Below are 16,633 nucleotides of genomic sequence, written 5' to 3' on the forward strand. Positions count from 1 at the left end.
TATTTGACATGTCTCCGCATTCTCATCAAATTGCGATTAGACTTTTTCTAAATTCATGGATGGTTCATGTATGCGCACTAAAGACCATCCACTTAAAAGCCAATGGTTTGTATCCCTCTCAAGTGATTATCAATGAATCTCCTGTCAAAAGGCCAAAATTTGAAGCCTAGTATACCTGCAAACATCGCCTTGTCTTTATATTATATAAAGGTAAAATATGATTTGGTATATCAATTTAAATTTAGAAAGGAAATATTTAGTCATTATAGATACAAATTATCCCCAAAAATGAGTAACATAATTTACCTTTCTGAATATAAATAGCCGTTACGGAACGAGGGGAAAGAAAATATTCGGTTATCGTCTAAGCATGCTGTGCGATACATTGATATAGAAAAATACTTTGAAGGTTATGACAATGAAAATATTTAGTTCAGCGAATTTACTCCTATAATTTGACATAACTTGAGATGTATTCCTTAGCAAGGAATCTTCTCGAGTACATACATACATACTTCAGTGTATGGAAGCAAGGAATTGTAATCCCTGTCGTAATGAAATTTTTTAACTAAATCCTCGAAATCATTAAAAAAAGTTCAACTCTATTCTCTCATTCTGTCTTGCAAGTTAATTCCAGATGGGATGTATTTCTCAGACAATTCTTGCAAGCATGACCTGTTGGGTGCAGATGGGATGTATTTCTTGGACAATTCTTGCAAGCATGACCTGTTGAAGAAAGAAAGATCAGTTTTAGCAAATATGAAAAGTCATGGAAGATTGAGAGGATCATTTACTCGTGGAGTAAGCCTACAATCTCTTTTTGTTGTTGTTGTTGGTACTGTTGTTCTGTTGGGGAGGGAGGCTGGGTGTAGGAAAGCCTAAAAAGGTCTGGAGAAGGTGTTTCACGATGAGTTAAAGATACAGGAATTTTAGGATAGGATATTTTATTTACTTTTTAGAATGAAAATGTAAAAAAATAATGTGATTGTTAAACAGTAAAGAAAAATTAATAATAAAATAGTGTATTTATTTAAATTTTCGTTGGTGAAACAACGCTCTTATTTATCCGTAGATTCTAGCACATGCCCCGCATCAGCTGGAGGTTGGATCACGCCTTGTTTTGAACTTGTATGAGCTTATGTGAATATTGATATCAGAGTTATGAGTGGTTTCCTCGGAATACCTGAGTTGGGATGGCATATACCTCGCTGGCACGTCCTCGAAATCTCAAAAGGATGTTATGATAAAAGAATAGTTCGGAGTAATTGATCTTGACTCATTATTAAAAAAAAATAACCTTGAAAACAGTTTATGCATTCAGTTTATGCAAACTGTTTCCTTAGTTTAAACGAATTGTCTATAATTACTCTGCAAATTGTGGCGCTATTTCATTGTTCAGTTCTTCAGACTCCCATAAACCATATTTTTAATGTCATCTCGTTAGCAATCTCTCTAATGAAAATGGGTAAGTATGAATGAGCAGTGCTTTTCTAAGCATGAACAAACATTGAATCTCAGAGCATCGTATGAGTAGTGCTTATAAGGGCTCTATTAAGAGCATTTATTATTATTTATTTTGTTATTTATTATTTATTTATTATTGTTCATTGTTCATTGTTATTTTTTATTTATTTATATTTTTTATCAAATTTTATTAGGTATTTTTATCTATTTTTATTTATTTTTATTTATTTTTTTAATTATTAATTTTTTTTATTTATCTTTTTTTATTTATTATTTTTTATTTTTATTAATTTTTTATTTAATTTTTTATTTATTTTTGATTTATTATCTTTCATTTTATTATTATTATTATTATTATTTATTATTATTTATTATTATTCAGAAGGTAAAGCCCATCCATATAGAACAAGGCCACAGTGGCCACTGACTTGAAACTTCCAAAGAATACGGTGTTCATTAGAAAAAGTGGAACGAGGTAAAGGGAAATACAGAATGAAGGGACCACACTTATTAAAGAAGAAAAATAGCTCAATAAATTAAGGTCTTAAAATGGAAGGAGAATAGTATTATGGTACATAATACGAGTTCCTCAGGGAGGCTGTCACCGCCATCTTGAATTCAAGATGGCGGTGGGCTGTTCCATCGTCCAATGGTGTGAGGAATAAAGGACCTCTGGAAATGAGAAGTTCAACAGCGAGGTACACACTACAGTCAGTTACTGCATACTGGTGCTCTCGGCAGGTGAAGCGGATCAGTGATCAATTGTGAATGTGAAAGATCTCTGTTGAAAAACGATTTAGAAATACGGACAAACAAGAGATCATCCGTCGATGGTCGAAGTCATAACTACTAACTGTAAGGAAACAGAAACCTACCACCACGATCCACTGTCCAAAAGAGGTATATCTCTGGTAAAAGGAGGCATCTACTCCGGAGAACAGTATTCTAGTAAAGAAACTACAAATTACCTAAAATAGGTTGCACTGATTTTATTACTGTTATATAAATATATGACGCCTTACCAACAATACCTAACTTTTGTGCGACATTTGTTGAAGCTTTCATTGTTTCTCAAAAGTTAGGTATGAGTCAAAGGTTACACCTAGAACAATTAAAGCTTCAGACTCGTTCAGAAATGTTCCATCCACCTGAAGGGGAGGATGGGGCTGGGAAATCTGTACGAGATCTGCTAATCGATGGCGTTTCCGTTTTACTGGAGTTCAGCCTCACACCCCACCAACTACACCATTCCCTGACCCGGTCCATGTCCCGACTGAGGCTGAGGGCGCCTTCAATCATTTCTCAAAAGTAGAGACTTAACTACACCCGCAAGTGTTGCATCATTGGCATATTGAAACATCTTGTTTTCCTGGCCAACAACTTCGTCACTTTTGAATCCTGTGACTGAGCCATACTAATCTTCTCCAAAAGACATTCATATATGAAATCGTCGATAATTGGATTATGGTAAACAGCAAATACATAAGCACTGTAAAACTTGCTGAAAATGTTAAAACAAAGAACTTCATGGCAACTACACTCCGAATTTTTCTGACGTTAAGTCGTCTGGACTTGAGTATACAGCCATTACAAGCGAATGTTGGATGTTACGACGATGAATAGGTCAAGGCCATCAAACCCTAGGATTAAAAACTCAACCTTTGACTTGTTATTACTTACAAGAGTCTCAGATAAAAGCAACAAATCGTAGTTATGGGCACAACTCTAGAGATCCAGAAAATTTGAACTTAAGCCCCGAATATTAGAGCAAAGTACTTTGCGATTTTTCTTGCTGTAATAAATAACAAACAAGAATAACAAATCAGAATCAAAGCTGACAAATAATCTCATATAACAGTAACATTGTAAAAATCAACAGAACAATAAACTACAATACCATCAACAACAACAGTATTTACATTATTTAAAAAAAATTGTGGAGAGTGTAAATAAACGTCACCATGCGTCACTGAAAAAGAAAGACTAATCTACTAAGTGTGACCGGGCACACCTTGCAAGGCAAAAGAAAAGTGCTATAAATGTAGAAAGTGCTTCACAATTAGCGAAATTACCATACTTCTGGGGATGCCACAGAATGAATTGATGGTTTGGGGAACCCATTGAATGGTGCTGCGAAGACCATGGTGTACGCTCCCATGCCAGGCCAGTAGAACCAGTCACCGCATTCAAGACTGGGAAGGCAAATAGCCCTGTTTATTATGTCCAGGGAGCAGCAGGTAGGTCCCCAGATCATGCTTCGTTCTGTGTCCTCCTCATCAGTCGCCTTGTTCTGAAATTTCAAGCGTCAAGGTTCTATCACTGACAGAATTTAGATTACTTGGGTATTTCTTTGTACATCACTCAATAGTGATGTGAAATTAAATTAATGATTAAATAACTGAATTATTAAAAAAAGCGAAAGGAATTCAGCTAAAGTTTCAGTTATGAAATTTCAAATAACATAGGTTCATCACTGACTGAATTTGGGATGCATGGTTTGGTCTTCACAATACAATAAAACGAACGGAAACTGTAATAACGAGAAACCCTCCTACGAAACTTGGGAAGTCTTACATCTATTATTTACATGATTTCGAGTTTAAACTTGTAACATCAATAAACATGAAAGTAATAAAATAACAAGTGTCCAATAATATTAAATGATTAAAGATCTGTTTATTTACAGTCAAAGTTCATATGCTTTATCTCCGTGGTGCTCTCCATATTTCACGGCACTTAGTATTTTGTAATTGAAAGTAATAGTTAAGTACAAACTTTCATTTCCATTGGGATGAGCTGTAATGAATAAAGTTGGCATACAGCTCTGAAGGTAAAAACTATATCTTTATTATACTAATTCTAATGATGAGCTTCATAGGTAGACCAAGTCTGTTAACAATTAGAAACCTTACAAAGAGCCTTATTATTTACTTTACTTGACACTGATATCATTCATGGTATAATGTAGCGACAGTTTAAACTAGAAAATATACCGAAAGGGTGAACAATTACTAGTGAAATGTTTTTTGGGACCGGCCAGTCACACCACTAGTCAGAGCAACAAATGATAACATTGAACCTAAGTATCTTTGCTTGAATTTTAACATCTTTACTAGGAGAACTATGGCAGAATGACCATGAGCTTTTAAGCTAGTAACTTTGTCAGATAAAACTATAGTGGTGATAGAGTTCAATTCTCATGCATTCCATTGAGGGGTCAGAGATGTGTATTTCTGGTGACAGAAGTTTGCTCTCGACGTGGTTCGGAAGTCACGTAATGCCGATGGTCCCGTTGCTGAATAACCAATGGTTCCATGCAACGTAAATACACCACACAAACAAACAAACAAACAAACAAACAAAACAAAGCTTTGCCTGGCGAACTTTGTTCGATGTGACGTCAGAAGCGCAGATGCAGTGGGGAAAAGATCTGACTTTCCGCGCTTCTGACGTCATATCGAACACAGTTCGTCGAGCAAAAATCGACCATGTGGACGGGGGAGCTTAAGTCATTTTACCAGGACTACAGGAGAGAAAATTTCCCCCACAAAACGGGTTTCTGAGAAGGAGCCATAGACGCCGTCGTTGATATAGTACATTTTAACAACTTGACCATCTACCACCGCAGTTTTCTTTGCCCTAATACTCGTGGCAAGAGTGAATGCTGATGTGGCGATGTATCTTCCCGGTTCTCCTATTATCTGTCAAAGATGCATGGAGAGAGCCATGTATTATTAATCAAATAATGTTAATCACGACACATCGTGTGTTTTTTGGGATAAGGGCTAGAACTGGGTTTTAGATGATCTATGGATATCTGGGCAGTGAGAGGGTATTATATAAATGTTAGGGTGCGTCTACACCACGGAAAAAAAAAACTTCATGAACGAGCGTCAGTAATTTATTGTTCACACATCACAAAGAGGTTGGATACAAGTTATAGGGTCATTTGGAGTCATAGTATGTTGCTAACATGTGTTTATGTCATGTTTTACTACAAAGACATAATCATTGCTTCATATAATTATCCACTATTTGCTAATGGTTCGTTCTCTGGATTTGGTTCTATTTCCTACCTGTTTGTGATGTGTAAAAGATAAGTTATCGCACACATAAAATTGGAAAAAAATTGAGGCAATGTGAAGTCTCCCACATCAATATGATATGAAACAAGAAACAAGGTTGCTGAAAATAAAGCTCAAAGTTTGGTACACTAATGTATCTTTCCCTAACAGGTATATTGATAAGTTTATACGTGGTTGAAGACCACTGAAAATTAATCTAAAAATGCAAATATGCGAAGATCAATAGAGAAATCAATAAGTGCATTGCATAACTAGGTGAAAACCAAGAGATTTCACTGTAAAGGTGCATTTATACTACAGTAAAACATGCCATAATTACATGTTAGTAAGTTATCGCATACATATCACAAACTGGTTGAAAAAAAAGTGGAGAACTGATCTTTGTCCATTTCTGTATTTTCGCATGAAGGACTAATTAGTTATGATTATCAGTAAGTCTTTTAATTGTATTCAGCCTGCTTGTGAAGTGTCCAAATTATACAAGATTAAATAATAATGATATAATAATAAAAATAAAATCTGAGTGGTTCTTTCTTGTTTGTCTGGCCCTTGGGGTGGGGGTGTGGCGGGATCACAAGCCAGAAAAAAAACAAGAGCAAAATCCCCCCCCACATTAACCTAAACGATCCACCTGCCAAAATCCACCCTCAGTCACACTTTCTTCTTAACACAACAATACAGCAGGACAATTGACCTACACCTATACAAAAACAAAACAAAAACAAAAACAACACAAAACACACGTACTTACCAACACTCCAGATACTCCCGGCTATCCTGTGCTGTCCCACTGGTTGAGGTCCAGAAATACCAACAACAATACAAAAAATCACACATAACAACAAAACACAACACAACAAAAGACCACTGCACAAACAACACAACAGCACCGGCACAACAACTCTAAGCAAAAAAAAAAAAAAAAAAAAAACACTAACTTGACAACAACAAAACAACACACAAAAAACAGCTAATTTCCAATCCTTCAAATAACTGTCCGACACTAATAAACCTCACCAGTTCTTACTAAAGACTCGCTTAAGACTGACTCAAAAACTCTCACTCAAAACACAGACCTCCAACAGCAAAACAGCCCAGAACCTATCGACAACCAATTCAGTCATTAACCATCCATACAGCAATTACACCCTCTCTCTCTCTCTCTCTCTCTCACACACACACACAGACGTTGTCAAATGGAACTTCATAACTCCTCCATAGGGGGCGGGGTAGGTAGGTGATCAAGAAGGTATGGGAGACATGACACATCCACCCTCATTCTGCAAACCTGCTTGTCCTCCCCGAGTTTGGGCGGGGTAGGTAGGGGATCGGGAGGGTAGGTAGAGACTATGATGGGCAGCGCTGGGTTCCAGCGCAGTGTAGCATGTACCATCAAGTTTGTAATAATGATAACACTAATTACTGTTACTGTTATTAAGCTGCAGCAGAAACATCAGTAGGGGTGCAAAACGAGAAACAAGAGTCGTGATACCTTTAGATAGTACCTCAGTGGCATGGTCAGATTGGTCTTAGCGTGCCACCTCAGTGGCCGTGAGTTCAATTCTCGGGCATTCCATTGAGGGGTCAGAGATGTGTATATCTAGTGATAGAAGTTCACTCTCGACGTGGTTCAGAAGTAACGTAAAGTCGTTAGGCCCATTGCAGAATAACTACTGGTTCCATGAAATGTAAAAACACCCCCAGCAAACAAACAAACAAACACCTTTAGATCATTGTGATCCTGTGGAGGAAAGTGTTCATCCAAAGCGGAATTGATGACTGAAGCGAAGTTCTCCAGTCCATCGCTGATTCTTCCTGGAAACCCACCGCCAATATCCAGAAGGGTCAATCTCATCCCCAGGGCTTCAGCTTCGTCAAACACCTGTAAGAATTCATTTCCAGTTTTATTTTCTTTGAAATTGATTGGCCTGGTAATGCGGAGTCATTTTTCTGTCCAACAGGCTTAGATTTTGTGGGGTAGGGATTAAATGGCAATTGCCTTGTTCAGTACAGTTTGAGTTTACAAGATAATTCTATAATTAGTCCATCTTTCTATGCGATGGCCTTTATATTTGCATCGAGTGGAGCAGCTGGATCGCTTTCTTCTCTGAATAGTTTTGAAATTTGCTGAATAAAATCTTGGTAGACAGATTTTCAGTTTGCAAGGTAATCAGAAACCTAGGTCAATTTGTGTCCTGACGAATCAGTTTGGTAGTTGGTTGCAAAACTGGGCCCTTTACCTTTCCTGGAAGTTTAGATTAGTAGGAACAATACGAGTGGATGCATATTGTCTAGCTGGTTTAACTTATTGCTTGGAATAGTTCCATTGTTAGGTGTCTGACTTCCTGTTCGTGAAAAACCTAATGGATTACTCCAGGATGACAAAACAGGGGAACTTGGGTGCCATAAAAGGAATCTGCTTTTCCATAATGTTGTAATGATATACAACTTTTGCCAAGTTATTAGGGTGCACAGTCAAGCTCCGATTTTCCGAATAATAAATTTTTAGTGGACATTCTGTCTTGTTCTAAGAAAAACATGAAATGGAAGCTAATGAAACAGGCATTTTTGTTTTTAGATACCGACACTTATGGCATCGTCCTTCATCTGTAATAGACAATAAAAAACTGCAGAAACTGGTGAAAGAATTGGTAAGTGGACATTAAGGGAGGAAACTATCAAAGTACTTACATAGCTAAGGATAACGAGGAAGAAAACATCATTAAAGAATAGGAAACTTTAAAATGATCTAGCATACATGATTAGATTTAATACAGTTCACAGGAATTAAGTAAAAAGTTCTTGAGGGGTCATTTTTAAAAGAGTTCCAGGGTCTTTCCCATGAGTTTTCGACAAGACACCTCACGGGAAGAGAAATCCTTTAAAACTCCTTCTCTGGAAAACTCCCCTGGTGGCAAAATCCTTCTAAAAATCCTTTGTCAATCAATACCTGTGGGTAAAATCTCACCTGTTTGGCCTTGGCAATAGCCCGACTATAGGCTTCTGGTTCCCGGCAGTCTGAACCGACGTGGAAGGACACGCCCACAACATCCAGCCCGAGATCCTTGGCCATGCTTAGGAGCTTCCTGGTATCCTCCATGGGTGCTCCGTATTTGCTACCAAATTTGTAAGTGGCTTTGAGAGCATCACACAGGATTCTGAGCACCAGCCTGTTGATCACGAGAGATTTAAAAAACACCGTCTTTTATTTTTCTGTGGTTTAAACGTTCTCGCAGAGAGAAAGTATTGTAACAGACAAACTCAAATCAACAATGAGGATTCATCCAATATCTAACCGCCCCGAGGAAGTACTCACTCTTCTTGTGGGTAACATTTCTTCACCTGCACCAGCTCCTCTCGGCTGTCGAAGGTCATCAAGGGCAAGTTGACCTTCGAAGCGTACCTAAGGTCGTGCTCAGACTTGCACGGGTGCGCGTAAATAATGCGGGAGGGACTGACGCCTAAACTCAGCACTTGCCTTATCTCCTTCTGTTGTCAGTCGTAGGGAAAAAAATGGTTATGCAAGTTTTGGAGGGAAAGAGAAATGGAAGGAAAATGATATGTAAATATTGATACAACCTGCCTGAATTAATCGATAAAGGAATGATATAAAGAAATATAATACATACCATGTTATTTTCAATATGGAAGTTTTTCTAAGCATAAAAAACTGTCATGAATTGTCCAAACCTTTGAAGCGCAGTCAAATCCGGTTCCAAGAATGGCTAACGTTTCCAGCAATGTATTGGTATCATTGCATTTCACAGCTGAAAATAAAGAAAATAAATAAATAAATAAATAAATGACAGAAATCAGAAGAGAAAGAAGAAGAAGAAAAAAGAAAAAAATGCAAACCGTAGAAAATTTTGATCCTCGGCATCAGCTCACGCCAAGCTTCCACCTTTTGTATGACGTCTCCCAAGTCCAAAACGTAGAAAGGATCTTCTTGTCCCTACAAATGAAAGAAAAAGCTCATTTGATTTCAGCTGACTAAATCATATAGTCGTAGAGGTTGTTTTTATTACGTGTGTGGATTTCAGAGAGATTGGAAAATATGTAAATAGATGCCTCTGTTTCACCAGCAAAAAGAAAAAATAAATAAATAAACAAATAAATAATATAAAATACGATAAAATACAACAGCAGAAAATGCTAAAGACAAATATACGAACATAATCGAGCCAAATTCAACTTATTTGTAAGACTTCAGAAAGCAAGTTAATCGGGCGATGAAAAATGAGTATATATTACCGGCCCCAATGCAAACTCTTGAATGACATCCAGGATGGTCTTGTTAGTTATGATCAGTCCATTCTCCATCCTCGTGTCATTTACAGATCCGTTCTGCATGACTGTGTGATCCTCATAACTCTTGAACCTGGTTGTCAACCTCAGGTGATCCACGAAGGAGCTGTTTTTCAGCGCCTTGTGGTACAAAGACCCAGTTTCTGATCGGGTGATGTCACGAACTCCGAGCCCCATCGTCCTGTGATCCAGTGGGCCGTTTTCCGACGTCGAATAATCCACAGATCCGTTTCCGAGCTTCGTGTGATCCGTAGATCCGTTTCCAGACTCCATAGTAGTGTCCCTGGATCCACTTTAGAGGGTCTTGTGGTTAAGGAGTGCTTTTCTCGACGCCAGATAATGAATATGTTTCTGTAAAAGTTAATGAAATAGGAATTGATAATTATCACCCAATTTTTTTTAAATAGCAAATAGGAATGTGGATTCCAGCGCATAATTTCTTATAACAATTTTTTGCTTACTCTGGTAGTAAGCCTGCACACTACTTTGTTGTTTTTGTTGTTGTTAAGGAGGCATGAAAGCCCTGTGGAAAAGACTAAAAAAGTCTGAAAAAGGTGTTTCGCATCGAGTTAGAAATACAAGAATTTTAAGATAGGATATTCATGATTTATTTATTAGAATGAAAATGTAAAAAGTAAATAAAATGTACAAAAATAAATAAAGTGTACAAAAAATGAATAAAATGTAAAAGAATAATAAAAATAAATAAAATATAGTGTATTTATTATAATTTTCGTTGGTGAAACAACACGCTATTTGACCATAGATTTTAGCACCCACCCCTAGTAAGCTGGAGGTCTGGTTATGTCTTGCTATGATTTAAACTGGCTTATCATTTACTTCGTAATTGTTGTCAGCATAAGTGCGGAAAAACATCTCATTATATTTTCAAAATAATTCATTGAAAAATAGAATTGGAGGAAAGGACAGAAGATTTCAGCTTAAGTGGGATCCGTCCCATCGGTGAATTCTAGATTCTAGATTCTATATCCATTGAAGGAGGTTTCAACCGTAACTATTACAATTAAAATTATATTATTTCGCCTCACCTCACAAATAAAGTTACCCCCGTATGGGTGTAGTGCCGTCAGTGGACCTCATGTGGTGCACTGTAGGCATTACCTAAGGTTCTTTGCAGCGTGCCTTCGGCCCCTAGCTGCAACCACTTTCATTCCTTTTGCTGTACCTCCTTTCATATTCTCTTTCTTCCATCTTACTTTCCACCCTCTCCTAACAATTGATTCATAGTGCAACTGCTTTGAGGTTTTCCTCCTGTTATACCTTTCAAACCTGTCGGTTTCCATTTCAGCGCTGAATGACCTCATAGGTCCCAGTGCTTGGCCCTTGGCCTAAATTCTATATTCAACTCAAGAAATTAAGTTACTGATGTCTAATCAACATATTCAACGAATGTATACTCTGTCATAACTCGACTAATGAGAATGAAATAATAATAATAATAATAATAATAATAATAATAATAATGAGTAATTATGGTCTGATCTTTTCACCATGACAGGACGTGTGTGTTTATGCTTTAAGACATGAAGTAATAATGACAAAACTGTCTAATTGATGGCGCAGCTCTCTCGTGCATGGGTGAATTTGTGCAAGGACTTATTCATTACGACTGAGTTCTTGATAAGACTGCAGATCGTTCACCGCATCAAGCGAACATCTGTTTCTGATAATTGGGAAGGGCGACTGACTGAGTCAAGATTTGTTTTTGTTGGATGCCTGTCATTTACCCCGAATGCAAATGATGACTTCATGTAATATTAGTTTTATGGATACTGGTTGCACGAATGGTAAATTGTTTTTATCACGTCGTTGCACGTCGGTGATTAAATTACATAAGTGTAATCATGAGTTGTTATGAGGAGTTTTTCTTGTCCTCTCTCTCTCTCTCTCTCTCTCTCTCTCTCTCTCTCTCTCTCTCTCTCTCTCAGGTGTGCAAAATCAAATCCTAGATTTACAAATACTAGAATTTGTCAAATAAATTTAACAAAGAACTGGGTAAAACGAAAACAGAAAATGGATATCAAAATCGCTAGGCACTCCCCGAAATAAAATAATGAAATAATTTCTGTCTCTCAACCCCCCAACCCGCCGCCCTATCTCCCACCCAGTCTCCATCCGACCCTCATTTCTCCGAAGTCTTTTACACCTGATTCTCAAGGTCATTTTTGTCTGTTCCATTTACACAGGCAGGAGTATATCTCCCTCAGTTAATCGGAGTAACATTCCGTTAAGGATCAAATACCTCACATGGATGATTAAAAATTAAAAATGGTTATAAAATCATAAATTTCAAAAAGGTAAAGCGTAATAATACACAAATGCATCCAAAGCAATTCCCTAAAACAGTGACGGTAAAATTGGTCAAATAGAATGGTTTCAGAGTTCAACACTTACTTACTTCCTCGGCCGGGAATCTCAGTTCCCAGGTGTCCTACACTTCGACACCAAGCGCTGCTGATGATCTCAACACCAGAATGAATAGGTCTTCTGCTAGAGCTGCCACATTTGATTGATTGTATCACCCGCGAATTAACGCACAGACCCGATTTCAACCGGACTCAAAGATTCCACGAAAAAAAAAATGACGTTCTTCGACGCGTGAATACAACTGGCCACTTCTCCGCACATGTTCGATTATACTCTGAGTTGATTTCCTCTTCCACGTGTCTCGTTTTTAAAGCAACTTAGACGCTGAATCCTTACCCCGGAAGTAAATTCCAGAGACGTATATAAGACAGCTGGTTCACTTAAGGTAGATTCTTGGGTGAACCCTATGCTTCCGAGACGTTTGTTTGGCAGTCGCTGATTGGTTGGTACTGGGAGGTGGTAGGCAGCTCCCAGCCAACCAGCGGCCGCCAAACAAACGTCTCGTAGGCATAGGGGCTCACCCAAGAATCTGTCTTAAGTGAACCAGTTATAGTGTTTCATTAGACCTGTTTTTATTTTATTTTATTTATTTATTTATTTATTTATTTATTGCCACTAGCCTAGCTTACGTTAGTTTAGGTTAGGTTAGTTAAATGAGATGTGAATAGTGTAATTTTGGTTTGGGAAACATGATGAGATTATTTTCAAGAAGATTCTATTGGTTAGTTTTGTAAGATATGGTGTCGTTTTTTTTTTTTTTTTTTTTTTTTTTTTTTTTTTTTTTTTTTTTTTTTTTTTTTTTTTTTTTTTTTTTAGGGATGGCCCCGGTACTCGGTTACAGTTCGGGAACATTCACCCCGGAATTGCTAGATTGCGTAACCCCTTAGTTCACCCGCAAGATCGCTGAATATAGCAAGCGTTTGTATATGACAAACATCGCCATGTTTTACTTGATAAATACAACGTTATACATACCTCGAGATTTCCATCCCGTTCTGTGTTTATGATTGCATTTTTCCTCCATCTTCACTTAGAAAAACCTCACCCAACAATGGAACTCTGTCTGTATCATTACATCTCGCTCGGTCACGCCTAATGTGTGGTCTGCTTCACCAGAAAACGACATATACTGAATTGTAGACCGGGTATTGAGCAATTATACAAATTACAGTACCCACTGTTATGACGTTAATAAAATAAATAAATAAATAAATAAATAAATATAATTAAATAAACGACATATACTGAACTGTTGACCGGACATTGAACAATTATACAAATTACAGTAACATCAGTTATGTCGTTAATAAAATAAATAAATGATTAAATGAATAAATAGACAAATAAATAAATAAATAAATAAATAAATAAATAAATAAATAAATAAATAAATAAATAAATAAATAAATAAATAAATAAATAAATAAATAAATAAATAAATAAATAAAATAAAATAAAACGGAATTCTCAGACCATTCATACAGTCATGCAGACCAACTTTCCCGAGCCAAATTTTTGCTGTGACATATCCCAAGAAAAGCGAAATTTCTATACACCATAAGAAATAGAAAAATAAATAATTGTAGGCTAATAGGAATACAAGAAACATCACTGAAAGCATGATATGATATTGAGGATGACTGCCACTCGTATAAGTATAAGGGTTACTCTTCGCTGGATTGTCTGAATTATCATCTGTCTGCGTGTTGAGCCTGGACTCACAGTTATAGAAACTAGTAACCTTGCAGTCTACCTTATGATAACCGATTCTATTGCATTTATAACACATATTCAGCTTATAAGAATGAAACACATTGACCTACTGATTAGCTGCACTAGAGCTTCATTGTCTAACATAAGATTGTTCAAGATTAGATAAAAGAGAGTGGTACAAATCCTTTACCTTAGAGCAAAGTTTCTTAATTTGGTTGGTAATTGTGACTTCACTAGAAATCCTGATCAAACTTCACATTAAAAAGGCACATATCAGGCAAAAGGGCAACAGTCTTAAGGCTTAAAAACTTACTAAGTTTGCTCCTTCTTACGGCAGAGATACCAAGCTCAGTGACACCGCTCGTACTAATGTAGACTCGGCGGGTGTTACAGAATATCTGAAAAAAAAATTCTCTGAGTCCTTGCTTATATGTGTGGAATCCGGTGTTACGTCAGGTCCAAGGAAGCATTGGGATATGTGTCACGACTTCAATTAGAAATGCGTCAGTGCGATCACCCCAAGGAGGAGGTCGAATTCTAAATGCATATCTTCTAATTGCGTGACATGACGTGTCAAAGGACTCGTTCATAATAGCTTGATAACTGGGGCGGATTTAGTGGGCAAACCCGTGTATGTAGTAGAGGTTATAGAGGACAGATCTTTTTCAGTTGTTTCATGTTTCGGGTTGAACGCTTCCTCCTCACTCACCTGCCATTGTTACCATTCTATGAGGCTTCTTCAAAGGTGTACTATAGGAAAAGGCCCTTTAGTGATGTTCGCTCACTCAGGGAGTAAGTCTATAAGCTACTTTGTTGTTATTGTTGTTGTTTTATTTGGGGGGTAGGAGGACCTAAAAACTCTTAAAAAGGTGTTTCCCTTCAAGTTGAATGTACGGGATATTTAGGATAGGATATTTGTGACTTATTTATTAGAATGAAAATGTGGAAATTAAATAACGTGAAGGTTAAACAGTGCATAAAAATTATTTCTAATAAAATATAGCGTATTTACTTTAATTTTCGTTCGTGAAGCAACGTTCCATTTGACCATAGATTTTAGCATGTTGTAATTTACGTTAAGTTAGGAATGTAATGTTTATAACTTGCACGCGGCCCGAGTAAGCTGGAGGTCGGATCACGCATTGTTTTTCTATTAAAGAAAAAGATAGCATAACAGCCTAGTGACATCTGCTGTTTTTCTTTATCTTTCTTGCCCACAGGCTAATCTCGCAGCATTCGCACTTTGCACTAACAATCTAACGCACAAACAAACAAACGCTAAACCTCAACTCGAGGTTTAGCGTTTGTTTGTTTGTGCGTTGGAATGTTAGTGCAGAACCAAGCTGCCCTGTATTACAACAGCAATAGTTAAAGTAGTTGTATTACAAAAATGTTACCAATTCAGAACATGGGCAATTAAAGATTTGCCCTCTCACAACAACATTAATTTATACAAAAATGTTACCAATTCAGAACAGCGGAAATTAAAGATTTGACCTCTTTTGCACCATCCCACATAATATGCGCATTCTGGCTCTCACTGGAGATCTTGCACTAACACTCGGTAACCAAGCGAGAGTTTAATGTTCTCGCTCTTCCTTACACGCGTAAAGGGCCCCATACACTGAACGATTATCTGTATCGTTCGCAAATACACTGTGTATGGGCTTGTCTGAATGCAAAAGTGGGCGGAGCTTCGTGTCTGAACGATCTTAGCGGGAATCTGTCACGACCAGGTTGCTGCTGGCTTGAGACTTAAGTCTGTCATACACAGATCGTTCAAGGTATGGGTTTGTCTGCCGATATAAGGCTATGGCGGGCGTCTATTCTAGAGATGATGCCATGTCTTCTCGAGACGAAATCTTCTTTCAGACTGAAATCGGTGCGGAGATCGTTCATACTGTATGAACAGTGGGTGGGTGGGTCGATAACGACAGTCGTTCAGACGGCCGTTCAGACATTTGTTCAGTGTATGGGGGCCTTAAGGGTCATATGACAAACGTTCTTCTCCCAAAGCGAACGGGTGGCGCGACTACATACCAAAATTAAATCCTGCTTGAACCAGACCACTGTGCTGATTAACAGCTCTCCTAGGGCTAGTGGCCCGAAGGATTAGATTATCATCTTACGTGGCTAGGAACCAAACTGGTTGCTTAACAACTGGACCCACAGCTTATTGCGGGAACCGAACCACATTATATCGAAAAATGAATTTCTAATCACTAGGGATAAACTCCCCTGATTCCACGCTGGGAAGTGAATTCAGGCCACACGCCCTGAAATCAGTTTCCACAAACTCCTCCAAATCAGTCACAGCCATTCCATGCGGTCGCTAAATATTATAACCATTAATATCATTAATTGGATGCTACGCCATACAGAATTGTATAGACTAGAAGCTGACTGGCAAATATATAGTACTAAGAACGTAAGTCAAGCCATCTATGTCACATCCATGCCACATAATATCAGCAAATCAAATATATATATATGTATATATATATATATATATATGAAGATAATAACTTGGAGACAACCTAAATATCTATATATATTATATATATATATTTATATATATATATTCGTTTTTTTCTATTTTTATAGTATATATATATTTATATATATATATATATATTTCATTATATCGTTCATGACTTACTTATGGAAGAAGTGCAGAT

The 16,633-nt window shown here is 37.3% G+C and overlaps 1 protein-coding gene across 3 annotated transcripts in view; it reads right to left on the reverse strand.

Moving 5' to 3' along the window:
• Window positions 1–308: 308 nt before the first annotated feature.
• LOC135201012 (ornithine decarboxylase-like) overlaps window positions 309–16,633 on the reverse strand; it is a 16,383-nt gene continuing 58 nt past the window's right edge. The window contains exons 1-11 of one of the 3 annotated variants that reach the window (XM_064229853.1): window positions 16,615–16,633; window positions 14,269–14,353; window positions 9,801–10,205; window positions 9,405–9,501; window positions 9,240–9,316; window positions 8,866–9,038; window positions 8,518–8,719; window positions 7,273–7,431; window positions 4,983–5,165; window positions 3,537–3,754; window positions 309–675 (exon numbers count right to left, since the gene is read on the reverse strand). The exon at window positions 16,615–16,633 is cut by the window's right edge and continues 58 nt beyond it. In XM_064229853.1, coding sequence (XP_064085923.1) covers window positions 603–675; window positions 3,537–3,754; window positions 4,983–5,165; window positions 7,273–7,431; window positions 8,518–8,719; window positions 8,866–9,038; window positions 9,240–9,316; window positions 9,405–9,501; window positions 9,801–10,127 — 1,509 coding nt within the window. In that variant the 5' untranslated portion in view covers window positions 10,128–10,205; window positions 14,269–14,353; window positions 16,615–16,633 and the 3' untranslated portion in view covers window positions 309–602. Of the gene's footprint in view, window positions 727–3,536; window positions 3,755–4,982; window positions 5,166–7,272; window positions 7,432–8,517; window positions 8,720–8,865; window positions 9,039–9,239; window positions 9,317–9,404; window positions 9,502–9,800; window positions 10,206–14,268; window positions 14,354–16,614 lie in introns of all 3 variants that reach the window. The other 2 variants (XM_064229834.1, XM_064229844.1) reach the window with 2 other exon arrangements.

Source organism: Macrobrachium nipponense, chromosome 23 (assembly GCF_015104395.2).
Source record: "Macrobrachium nipponense isolate FS-2020 chromosome 23, ASM1510439v2, whole genome shotgun sequence".
NCBI classification, from domain to species: Eukaryota; Metazoa; Arthropoda; class Malacostraca; order Decapoda; family Palaemonidae; genus Macrobrachium; species Macrobrachium nipponense.